Below are 12805 nucleotides of genomic sequence, written 5' to 3' on the forward strand. Positions count from 1 at the left end.
GCAAGGTAATCTGATCTGACTCACAGTAGCTACATGTAGGCTACAGTTTTACAAAAGTGAAATGTACATCCTATATTCTGTAAATATAATAGTACAGTAACATTATTTAGCTATCTGTTAGAGGAATCAGTACTTATGGGAATTCAGTAATTCAATGTTACCCAGAGTCTAAAAATGCAATTAGCCTATATGCTTGATGATTTTTAATATTTTCAGGAAATGTTATATGTCCCCCTTTTCCTATAGATTATCTTCTACGAGGAGAGGAACTTCCAGGGCCGCAACTATGAGTGCATGAGCGACTGCCCTGACATGTCCCCCTACATGTCCCGCTGCCAGTCCTTCAGGGTTGAGTGCGGCTGCTTCATGGTGTATGAGCGCAACAACTTCATGGGCCAGCAGTTCTTCATGAGGAGGGAGAGTACCCTGACATGCAGCGCATGATGAGCATGGGCATGATGTTCGACAACATCAGGTCCTGCAGAATGATACCCCAGGTAAGACATCTTATCTCATAGATGATACATTATAGTGCAATTGCCTATTTGAAGTTATAAACTGGGTGGTTCCAGTCCTGAATGCTGATTGGCTGACAGCCGTGGTATATGAGACCGTATACCATGGATATGACAAAACATTTATTTTTACTGCTCTAATTACTTTAGTAACCAGTTTATAATAGCAATAAGGCACCTCAGGGGTTTGTGGTATATGGCCAATATACCACGGCTAATGGCTGTAACCAGGTACCCCGTGATGCGTCGTGCCTAAGAACAGCCATTAGCCATGGTATATTGGCCCTATACCACACCTCCTCATACCTTATTGCTTAAATATACAACATTCAAAGCACATAAGCATCCTAAAATAATGTTGTTGTTTTTTAAATATTGCATTACAGCACAGAGGATCCTTCAGGATGAGGATCTACGAGAGGGATATTTTTGGTTCCAACCACCGTGTCTTTGTGAGACACGGTGTGGGTGAACGGATGATCTCCGCATGTGTAGTTCCCACCGTAAAGCATGGAGGAGGTGGTGTTATGGTGTGGGGGTGCTTTGCTGGTGACACTGTCTGTGATTTATTTAGAATTCAAGGCACACTTAACCAGCATGGCTACCACAGCATTCTGCAGCGATACACCATCCCATCTGGTTTGGGCTTAGTGGGACTATCATTTGTTTTTCAACAGGACAATGACCCAACACACCTCCAGGCTGTGTAAGGGCTATTTTACCAAGAAGGAGAGTGATGGAGTGCTGCATCAGATGACCTGGCCTCCACAATCCCCCGACCTCAACCCAATTGAGATGGTTTGGGATTAATTGGACCGCAGATTGTAGGAAAAGCAGCCAACAAGTGCTCAGCATATGTGGGAACTCCTTCAAGACTTTTGGAAAAGCATTCCAGGTGAAGCTGGTTGAGAGAATACCAAGAGTGTGCAAAGCTGTCATCAAGGCAAAGGGTGGCTATTTTAAGAATCTCAAATATAGAATATATTTTGATTTGTTTAACACTTTTTTGGTTACTACATGATTCCATATGTGTTATTTCATAGTTTTGATGTCTTCACTATTATTCTACAATGTAGAAAATAGTAAAAATAAAGAAAAACCCTTGAATGAGTAGGTGTGTCCAACCTTTTGACTGGTACTGTATGTATACTGTATTTAGTAATATGATATTGTATCGTGTTATGGACAGGGAATGTAGAGGAGGAGACAGATACAGACAGTGAGAGAGGGGATTGACGAAGACGGGGTTCATAACGCTGTTGCCAGTGAGTATGTGTGGTCCGGAGTTGGCAGCTCTACCACTAGACCAGACTCTGGCACGATCCATACAATTCTAAAGGGAGGAAAATATTCCTACGAGGATTACCTGATTTGCACATTTCCCAGAGTGCTTGTTTCACACATTACATGGGAAGATGATGCTATAATGTCTCAACAGGAGGCCCACAACTGTTGATGTAGCTGGTCTTCATATCAAACAAGTAGCATACCATATTTATGGAATATGTTACCAAGGGATAGCGTACATAAAGGCCCAAATCCTAACCTCAGGTCCATGCGCTAAACTTTTTTGTAAATCATGCGTTGAGGTCAAATTAACATTCTGCAACTCAATCACCAAAGCACTGTGGGGTCATATTAAATACGGAATCTTTTGATGTATGTAAGCTGTCAGTCAGACTGCACAAAAGTGAAACCGAAACTCAACTCTATGTTTAAGTTTAGGCATTAATTCGGAAGGGTTAAGGTAAGGTTTAAGGTTTGGGATAGGGTTAAAACAGAGAAATAACAGGGATAAAGATGAGTGCCTAGCACTGGGCCTTAACCTGTGATCTTTGGAGCCGTAGCTCGCAGTTTAAGCCCTTCCTCTAACTCCATCCACAACACCCTAGCAAGCAGCGAGCCTACTAGATCGTAATAGGCGCTCACGTTTCCCCTAGTGGACTGTAGGAAATTGCAATGGAAATAATCGGAATCTGGTGCCTGTATGCACCCAGGATTGATATTTCATATGAGAACAGCCTGAGATTCTGTTAGGATTCCAGCCAAAGAAACTAGCAGGGGTCCAAGCACTAAACCTTGAAGAACACCAAATTCAACTTTGATTTGTTATCTAACTGCACAAATTCATATCCGTTTGATTAGTAGACTATATAGTAAACCAGTTGAGAACATATCCTCAAATGCCAACCAAGTTTTCAAGTCTGCTTAGGTGTCTGCTTCAAGTCTGCTTAGGTGCTCATAAAAAGTGTTGGGCTGCTGATTGGCAAACAAAACAAATGTGAGATAAAGGTGTATTTACATTAATTTCAAAATGGGCTTAAATGGAGGTTGAAGACAAATAAGGGAAATGTGCTCAGAACACTTCTAGTTTTATGTGTGTGTGACCGACTGGGTACCATTCTCCACTGTGTTAGCCTGTTGTGATAATGCCTAGGTATTAGCTCGGGGAGCTAAAGCAAGTCTTCTGGTCTCTGGCAAGGTTACTTATCAAGCGAGTCTGACTGACAGAGTGTGGTTCATGATGATGAAGAACCAAATTTGAAGAGCAACATTATATAAAAAGAGCTAATATTATGTAGAGCAAGGTATAAAGTGTGGTATCTACAGTTTTTTATACAGTATACAGAAACTTCAGTAATTCAGTTTAGTTAACTGTTTTAACTGTTATGTTGTGCAGAATTGTGCTTGATTTTCATTGAATGAGTAGGTATTCTCTCTGTCACTCACATTGAGATTTTGAGAGTTGCTGGTGAGTGTTATGAATTTATGGTTTTACTTTAGTAGTAAAGTATTTTAGGTGTGTGAAGTAAGCATTCTTACGTCTTTAGATAATGGTTTGAAAAACTTAAAAATATATATTTGGACGATGACTATGACCAGCAGTTTTCTCTCAAAACTACTATTAGATGCCTCGATTCAACAAATTTACTGAAACTTTGCAAGGTGTATAGGGTACAGTATGTTTTCATACTTATTGAGTGAACACTAGAGAAGACAATAGGATGGCGGGTGGACCTAACTTTTATTCATTTCAATGTTAGGCTCAGTTTCATGTTGACAATGTATTGCCTCTCAGTTTGGGTGAGCAACAACACGTCTGATGGAGCCAATCCTGGAATTGATGGCTCCCCAGTCACTGTATCTCATGTACTCGCCAGGCCTCAGGAGGTACTGTCTGCCTCTGTAGTTGGGATGCTCATAGAAGAGCCAATACCCCTCCATAACATTGCAAGAGTGGATATCATTGTAATGAAATCGATCATAGAGGGAGGGGCAGTCATCGGCAAACTCCAGCATCTGACCACCAAAGTCAGAGCGCTCGTAGATTCTCATCTTGTGAGCTCCCTGATTCTGAGGACAAGGAGGAGAAGATGGGTATGTTCATTCAGCTGCTTTACTATTAAGTTTCAAGTTTCATGTTTATTTGCCATGTGTATTACTACCTACATCAATGATGGGTTAACTTGTATACCAGGAAAGAGGAATATGGGCTCACTTGAGGGATGATGCGGCAGGATTTCACGCAATCATTAAAGCCCATCCAGCGCTGGTAGTCGGGATACTCTCCCCTTCTCAGGAAGTACTGGTAGCCCATGTAGTTTGGGCGCTCATAGACCATCCAGCTACCACTCTCCACTTGGATGGAGTTACAGTGGCTGAAATGGGTGTGCAGGTCGGCACAGTCGGTGCTGCACTCATAGGAGCGACCCTGGAAGTTCTTGTCCTCGTAGAAGATGATCTAAAAATATGAATGGAAGTAAACATGCAGACAATGGAAAGAACATTCCGTTTTGTGCAATACAAAGGATCAGACAACCGAGTGTCTATCTCGCAGCCAGTTGTTCATTGTTCTTTGTTCTGTCAGACAAATAATGAGCAAGAAGGTGTGACGAGACAAAAGATGTGCAGCGGAACAACATGCCTTACCTTTCCCATTGTGTTAGCTTAATGTGATCACACTGCAACACTGACTAAGCGAGCCATGGTCCTTTTATATCCTATAGGAATAGAGACATTGTTAAGTTAATCAATTGACTTTAGATGTCAGCCTTTTTGAAAATACAGCACGGCTGCCAAATTACAAAAGATTGTTGTTTTTCTTTGTCAGCAGGGTGAATTGCCTTTTTGTTATGTACACAAAGGCTTCAATGGTGCTAATTACAGTGAGGGAAAAAAGTATTTGATCCCCTGCTGATTTTGTACGTTTGCCCACTGACAAAGAAATGATCAGTCTATAATTTTAATGGTAGGTTTATTTGAACAGTGAGAGACAGAATAACAACAAAGAAATCCAGAAAAACACATCAAAAATGTTATAAATTGATTTGCATTTTAATGAGGGAAATAAGTATTTGACCCCTCTGCAAAACATGACTTAGTACTTGATGGCAAAACCCTTGTTGGCAATCACAGAGGTCAGACATTTCTTGTAGTTGGCCACCAGGTTTGCACACATCTCAGGAGGGATTTTGTCCCACTCCTCTTTGCAGATCTTCTCCAAGTCATTAAGGTTTCGAGACTGACGTTTGGCAACTCGAACCTTCAGCTCCCTCCACAGATTTCCTATGGGATTAAGGTCTGGAGACTGGCTAGGCCACTCCAGGACCTTAATGTGCTTCTTCTCGAGCTACTCCTTTGTTGCTTTGGCCGTGTGTTTTGGGTCATTGTCATGCTGGAATACCCATCTTGTCCCTGACATCCTTGGAGAGCTCTTTGGTCTTGGCCATGGTGGAGAGTTTGGAATCTGATTGATTGATTGCTTCTGTGGACAGGTGTCTTTTATACAGGTAACAAACTGAGATTAGGAGCACTCCCTTTAAGAGTGTGCTCCTAATTTCAGCTCGTTACCTGTATAAAAGACACCTGGGAGCCAGAAATCTTTCTGATTGAGAGGGGGTCAAATACTTATTTCCCTCATTAAAATGCAAATCAATAACATATAACATTTTTGACATGATTTCTTGATTTTTTTGTTGTTATTCTGTCTCTCACTGTTCAAATAAACCTACCATTAAAATTATAGACTGATCATTTCTTTGTCAGTGGGCAAACGTACAAAATCAGCAGGGGATCAAATACTTTTTTCCCTCACTGTAACTAATTATGTACTCTACACATGTTTATCAGTGGAAAACCAAGATCTGGTAACTAAAAGAACAGATGACAGAATATTCAACCCAAAACTGATGACAGAATACCCAACATAAAATGTATTTATCAAGCATTCATTTTATCTTTAAAAGTAGGCTCTCACAGACACACTTTAATTGATTATTATGAATCACCTTCACTGACATTACTACTTTCTGCATCGCTGCACTACATAGTATGAAACTGCTAAATGACTAAAATGTAAATGTAAATCTAAATATAATTCAAGAACATTTCAAACACACAGCAAACTATAATACAAGTATGATGGATAATAAGAAAATTAGGGATTTGACTCCCCTTGCCTGGTGGTTTCGGTACTGTTTTAGTGGTCAGGTTTTGGAATACGTCCAGCCAAACTTGTGCTCGTGCCACCTGTGGTCTCAGCTGACCCATAGCCAAGTGAGTGGCTGCTGGTGTGGCCAACAACTCAGGTCATGTGATTGACTGTATTGATAGAGTTTTACAATACACCACCCAGTGGCCAACAGGAGAGTGACCTTGAATATTTACAGTGGGACTCGTTTTGACTGTAATGAATTGCTGCTTCCTGATTCTCCAGCCATTTCCAGAAGTAACTAATGCTACCTGAATGGCATGACTGTGAATTGGAACAGGCCAAGCTGTTAAAATGTACTGTGTACCAACATGCTCACCAGTAATGTATTCAAATAGAAAACTGCTTCCACAACACCTTGCTCTTCCTCTCTGTAACAACTCTGCTAGTTGATAGACAATCACAACTTGGTATAAACTTACTTTGAGGTTAAACATACAATTTGAGAGATTGCGGTTCCATTATTTTTGTTAATCGAACATTAATGTCTATAAATACGTAAACAAACCAAAAGAGGCTTTTATTTTCAAGGTAAGGAAACATAGTGACTACAGCTGCAGATCCAAGGCCAAATTCCCCAGGCTATTTGTCAATATCAAATCTTGTGATAGTTGGCAGCCTTATTCTAGCTAGATAACCAAGTTTATTTGTATTTTTAGGAAACATGTTTCTGTACAGGTTGCTAAATGAGCTTCCTAATGAACAATATTAAAATGCTTCATGGCATAGTACTGTATATTAATAATCTGTTTGGTATTCATTACATCTAATGAGTCTATTTTTATGTGTTATTTAGTATTAGTCAACACTTTGTTTAATTAATAGAAATGTATACATATCTGCATTAGGAATACATAGATATACATTATGATATATACATTGTATTTATATAAATATGATATGATATACATTTATAATATAAAATATAAATATAAAATATCATAGAAATCATATTGTGGGCCTCCCAGTCTTTGGATGAGTCTGACATCTATAAGGATTGCATCTAATGGTTAAACTAATAAACCTCCCACTGTACATGTTTGAGCTACAGTTATTTGACTGAATCACTTTCCTTGAGCCTTTGTCTCCACCCAAAATCCAGAACTCTGCTATTATACTGTGGAGGTGCTGCCCTCTCCTGGTTTTGCTGTGACTTGTGGATGGCAGTATTTGTGGAGCAAACATGGTACAGCCTTGGAGGAGTATTACAGGAAGTCGCCACTTCAATAAAAAACAATAATGTACTGTTTCATAGCTGTTTAAACATTCCCAAGAGGCATTCCTAACAAAAATCCACAATTCCTGTTTTTCCTTTACAGTATGAATAATAAGAGCTGATGCAGCTGAAGCAGGAGCTGTATACTGATACTGATGCAGAGTATTTTCTACAAATTATTTACTTTCTACTAGAATAGACAGTACTTACTAACATTTAATTCAACATTAACCTTATGTAATGATCAGCGGTTTTAACAGATAGTAATTTCTGAACATGTTCTTTTCCCATTAACTCCACATCAAGTTTTGAAATGGCATGCATCCTAACAACCTCATCACCTGGGGAGGACCTGTCCCAGTGTACTGCTCCTGTTGCACTGGGAAAACTAACCATATGAAAATGCAGATTTCTGTTCTGAATGCACCTTTACCTCAAACCAAGGACTCAAATGAAAATGAAAGACACTTTAATTTAAAAGGTAGGTGAGTTTATTAATACTCAAATGTCAGACATTGGTGCATTTAATAACAAGAATCCATGATACGCCTCATGCTGTTGAACCTCATGGGGTTGGAGCCCATGTGCATGCTCAACTCTCTCATGTTCCTGTACTCTCCAGGCCTCATGTACATCTGCCTGCCTCTGTAGTGGGGCTGCTCGTACATCAGCCAGTGGCCATCCATCACGTTGCAGGACTGCATGTCGTTCATGCGGAAACGATCGGTCATGGATTCACAGTCGTCGCTCAGCTCGTGCATCTGACCTCCGAAGTTCTCCTTCTCGTACATCCTCATCCTAAAGTTTCCTCTGTGCTGTAAATGGATATGGGAAAAGTGTTTTACCAAATCGTGCGAAATATACCTTCACATTGCTTTTGCTGGAGCTGTCCGTATGGCCTATGGGAGTCAAAATGAACAGGTGAAATGAATTTACCATGGGGATGTTACGGCAAGACCTGATGCAATCGTTCATGCCCATACGCTGGTAGTCACCATACTCTCCCCTTCTCACAAAGTACTGGTTTCCCATGAAGTTGGAATGATCGTAGACCATGAAGCAGCCGCTCTCAACCCTGCAGGAGTTGCACCTGCTCAGGTAGGAAGTCAGCTCAGGGCAGTCGCTGGAGGTTTCATAGGAACGACCCTGGAAGTTCCTGTCCTCGTAGAAGATGATCTAAAAACACACAACAAAACCATCATTTACTAAAATGTGTTGTAGTTCTAACAGTACAGTACAATTGATTGTTTGAAACAAATTAGAAAAAGCTTAAAAGTCAAATTCCATCAAAGCTCCACACACCTTTCCCATAGACATGGTTGCGGTTACTGTATTGGTCTCAGAATTGTACAATTTTCTTTATGTCCCCCTATCGCTTTTATACCTGAGCCGACAGCCAAAGAATATGTGGCTCCATTGTTCAAACCCCTGACAGAGCAATATGGCACAGAGGCCCCCCCTGTACAGTACAATTCAAAGTGGCCTTTAAAGGGTCATTATTTGCGGCTGTGTGCATTTGTGAGGAGAGCCCATCTCTTTATTGTTTCTGTTGAATAACAGTAGGAAGGCGAACTCTTCATATCTAGACTTTTCAGAGATATCAACAAACCTAACTGACATTTGTTCATGGCTATTACGATTTAAATCTTGCATATTTAAAAAGCACAAAAAATAGTAGCACCATGATTCAAACATCAATCAGTCTATTAGAAAAATATAACACATTACTGAAAAAGATTATTTCATAATAAGTGGTCTTGCCCAGTGTAAATAAATATGGATGAAAACAAAATGAATCCCAATGTTATAAGATGGTTGTTGACATTTTCTTTCCTCCAACAAAACTGTTAGGCATAAAATGTATCAATTGACAAATTGTATAACTGGAATCCAAGAACATTAAAGTAGCGGTTTGTACATTGGTTAATACACTCTTAGAAAAAAGGGTTCCAAAAGGGTTCTTTAGCTGTCCACATAGGAGCACCGTTTTTGGTTCCAGGCAGAACCCATTTTTGGTTCCAGGTACAACCCTTGGGTTCTACATGGAACCCATAAGGGTTCTACCTGGAACCAAAAGGGTTTTACCTGGAACCAAAAAGGGTTCTTCAAAGGGTTCTCCTATGGGGACAGCTGAAGAACCCTTTCAGGTTCTAGAAAGCACTTTTTTTCTAAGAGTGTATATATAACAGTTTCCACTGATATTTACCTGGTATTTATTTGGAAATAATTCGGTACCAATGGACACTTTCTTCTACTTACCTCAAATCATTAAATAGTTGGTAACTGCCTGGCACCTAATGATGCTCAGTGATGCTTTCGTTAATAGGCCTTGGCCTGTTCCGGCAATATTAACAGACCTTGGCAAAAGTCAGGCCGTTTGGGTTGCAATATGCACCGGATTTGGTCCGTTCCCAATTCACAGTCATGCCGTTTGGGTTGCAATATGCACCGGATTTGGTCCGTTCCCAATTCACAGTCATGCCATTTGGGTTGCATTAGGCACCAGATTTGGTCTGTTCCCAATTCACAGTCATGCCATTTGGGTAGCATTCTGCACCAGCGATGGCTGGTTTCAATTCACAGTCATGCCGTTTGTGTTGCTTTATGCATTGGATTTTGTCTGTTTCAATTCATAGTCATGCCATTCGGGTTGTATTACAGTATGCACCAGCCATCGCCCTGGACTAATGTGAGGACTGCAGCTTATCTGGATAACATGGCAATTTACAGACATACCTTGGAAGACCACCTCAAGCACCTTTACAGAATCTGCAAGGTAAGAGACAAGGTACTTGAGTTACGAACTGGGAAACGGAGAAGTCAAACCCCAGGTAGAGAAATTGGAGGTCATTCATAACAGCACTGGTCCAAAGCCAAAATTCAAGTCAAGTCTTTGCTTGGTCTTGTTTAAAGCAACATGTATTTTGTGACATGGGTGTAGGGAGTTTGATGTTTTATTTCAGTATTTCAGCATGGTAAATGGTAAATGTTTACAAATAGAAAACAGAGTAATTAGCTGTGCCTGATTATTTCCACATCTATCTGGTTAGAAAATTGCTATCTCACAATGGTTTTGCAAACATGCAGTTGTGTGCATTAGCTACTGGAGAACAGGAAAAAGTATACCCACAAAAAAGGTGTGAAGTGTTAGAAAAATCCAGGTCCGTGCATTCAGGTTAGTTTTAAATATATAAAGCCTTTATTGCTTGAGCCTTCAGCAAAACAAATTAATTAATTTATTCATGAAAAATTAAACAAACATGCAAGGGAAAAACGGGATAGCCTCCGTTTCATATTTTTTGAAGATTTGGCATACTCTAAGGCATAGTAACCTTTAATCGCACATGAACACACAACACACTACTATTTTACCATTAAATACATGATATAGTTACTCTGTTATTTAATCAGTGCATTAAATATGCAATTTCTCAGAAATGTTAAGCCACACTGATGTCATATGTCAAATTGTGTTCAGTATGTACTGTCCCTACAGGGTCATGTTTTAGGTCAGACACTGGGTCATGTTCTGTCCCTACAGGGTCATGTTTTGGGTCAGACACTGGGTCATGTTCTGTCCCTACAGGGTCAGGTTTTAGGTCAGACACTGTACTGGGTCATTTAACCTTTTTAAATAGGAATATGGAAGGAAATGCAACCAAAAATACAATAAAAAGTAAAATATATGTATATAAAATAACATTTAGCTACATTCATTAGGTAAAAGCTATGCATTGATAGTTATATTACCACTTCCAACACTTTCCAATACTCTTTGTTTTTATCTAATCATGGGACTCTAGTTTGACACAATTGGGCTCCAGTAGTAGAGTGATACTATGGTGTGCCTTGCCTAATTTTGTGATTTTATTCAAAAGTAAAAAGAGTATAGGATCAATGTAGTTTCGACCACTCATGGAAAGTTACATTTAAATATTTGAATCATGACAGAGCAGGACAGGACTGGACTGGTGAACATGTGTTGTGTTGGGCAACTTTAGATTTTTGCAGAACAAGACAAAAAACTTGATATTAAATAAGAAAAACACATTTTTATTTAAAAATCAACTGTTTCATTGAACAGGTGGTCCTGTGAATTTAACAGGAGTCGGTGATCCTTCTGATGGAACTGAACTTCATTCCGTTGTGTCCCTGCATCTCCCTGAGGTTTCTGTACTCTCCAGGCCTCATGTACATCTGCCTGCCTTTGTAATGGGGCTGCTCGTACATCAGCCAGTGGCCGTCCATCACGTTGCAGGACTGGCAGTCGGACATGCGGTAACGCTCCTGGATGGAGTCACAGTCATCCATCATCTCATGCATCTGACCTCCGAAGTTTTCCTTCTCATAGATCCTCATCTTGTAGTTTCCTCTGTGCTGTTAACATACATTTTGAACATGGGATTAGTTTATTAAAAACTTAAACTGTTGTGTGAGAATTGTCATGGTGGTTCATACCATGGGGATGTTACGGCAGGATCTGATGCAGTCATTGAAACCCATCATACGCTGGTAGTCAGGGTACTCGCCCCTCCTCATGAAGTACTGGTTTCCCATGTAGTTGTTGCGATCGTAGGCCATGAAGTAGCCACTCTCAACCCTGCAGGAGTTGCACCTGCTCAGGTGGGACGACATGTCAGGGCAGTCCTGGCTGGTTTCATAGGAACGCCCCTGGAAGTTCTTGTCCTCGTAGAAGATGATCTGCAACAAATACTCTTGCAATTAGCCAGAACAATATGTGACCAGAATGTGTTCAGAACTTTCTAGAACTTTCCCTTTTTTGTTGGTTACAATACCATGGCTCACTGGACTGCAGTTTGTATAGTGTTATTAATGTAATTACTGTATATATTGCTATAAAACTTACTGTATGTACAGTATTAATCAGATCATTTGACCTCTAAACTGCAAATTAACTCACCTTTCCGTGCATGTTTACGGTTATTTTGAGCGATGCTATAGCTATGCTGGTCTGCAGCCTGTTTTATACCTGATGTGACATCAAAAGAATCTACAGTTCCATTGTATGAAACACATGAGTCAGCTGCATGCTATGCTATGGTCGCTCCCACTGTTTGTCACCACAGATGGGAATGGGTTATTATGTACAGTCAAACAGGGGGCAAAATTTTCTGCCTTAAAAGCAATGTTGGAGATAATTTAGATGAACGTGTCCCTGGAAGTATTACTGAACAAAAATATAAACGCAACATGTAAAGTGTTGGTCCCATGTTTCATGAGCTGAAATAAAAGATCCCAGAAATGTTCCATATGCACAAAAAGCTTATTTCTCTCAAATGTTGTGCACAAATGTATTTACATCCCTGTTAGTAAGCATTTCTCCTTAACTAAGATAATCCATCCACCTGACAGGTGTGGATGAGGAGAATTTCTGTCTGTAATGAAGCCATTTTGTGGGGAAAAACTACTTCTGATTGGTTGGGCCTGGCTCCCCAGGCTGCACCCCTGCCCAGTCATGTGAAATCCGTAGATTAGGGCCTAATGAATTTATTTAAATTGACTGATTTCCTTCTATGAACTGTAACTCAGTAAACTCTTTGAAATTGTTGAATGTTGTGTTTA

General features: G+C 40.0%; 3 protein-coding genes across 3 annotated transcripts; all 3 read right to left on the reverse strand.

Moving 5' to 3' along the window:
* Nucleotides 1-3590: 3590 nt before the first annotated feature.
* Nucleotides 3591-4454, reverse strand: LOC311144115 (gamma-crystallin S-1-like; the record flags this gene model as incomplete). The annotated part of the gene is made up of 3 exons (XM_084180088.1): nucleotides 3591-3869; nucleotides 4015-4257; nucleotides 4446-4454. 3 exons carry the CDS (start codon nucleotides 4452-4454, stop codon nucleotides 3591-3593), a joined length of 531 nt encoding a protein of 176 aa, XP_084036214.1.
* A 3292-nt stretch (nucleotides 4455-7746) lies between these two features.
* LOC311144112 (gamma-crystallin M3-like) lies at nucleotides 7747-8539 on the reverse strand (the record flags this gene model as incomplete). The annotated part of the gene is made up of 3 exons (XM_084180085.1): nucleotides 7747-8037; nucleotides 8159-8398; nucleotides 8525-8539. The coding sequence occupies 3 exons, from the start codon at nucleotides 8537-8539 to the stop codon at nucleotides 7747-7749; spliced, it is 546 nt and encodes a 181-aa protein (XP_084036211.1).
* A 2781-nt stretch (nucleotides 8540-11320) lies between these two features.
* On the reverse strand, nucleotides 11321-12155 carry LOC311144113 (gamma-crystallin M3-like; the record flags this gene model as incomplete). The annotated part of the gene is made up of 3 exons (XM_084180086.1): nucleotides 11321-11599; nucleotides 11681-11923; nucleotides 12144-12155. The coding sequence occupies 3 exons, from the start codon at nucleotides 12153-12155 to the stop codon at nucleotides 11321-11323; spliced, it is 534 nt and encodes a 177-aa protein (XP_084036212.1).
* Nucleotides 12156-12805: the final 650 nt, after the last annotated feature.

Source organism: Coregonus lavaretus, assembly GCF_964263955.1.
Source record: "Coregonus lavaretus genome assembly, chromosome: 16".
Taxonomy (NCBI): Eukaryota; Metazoa; Chordata; class Actinopteri; order Salmoniformes; family Salmonidae; genus Coregonus; species Coregonus lavaretus.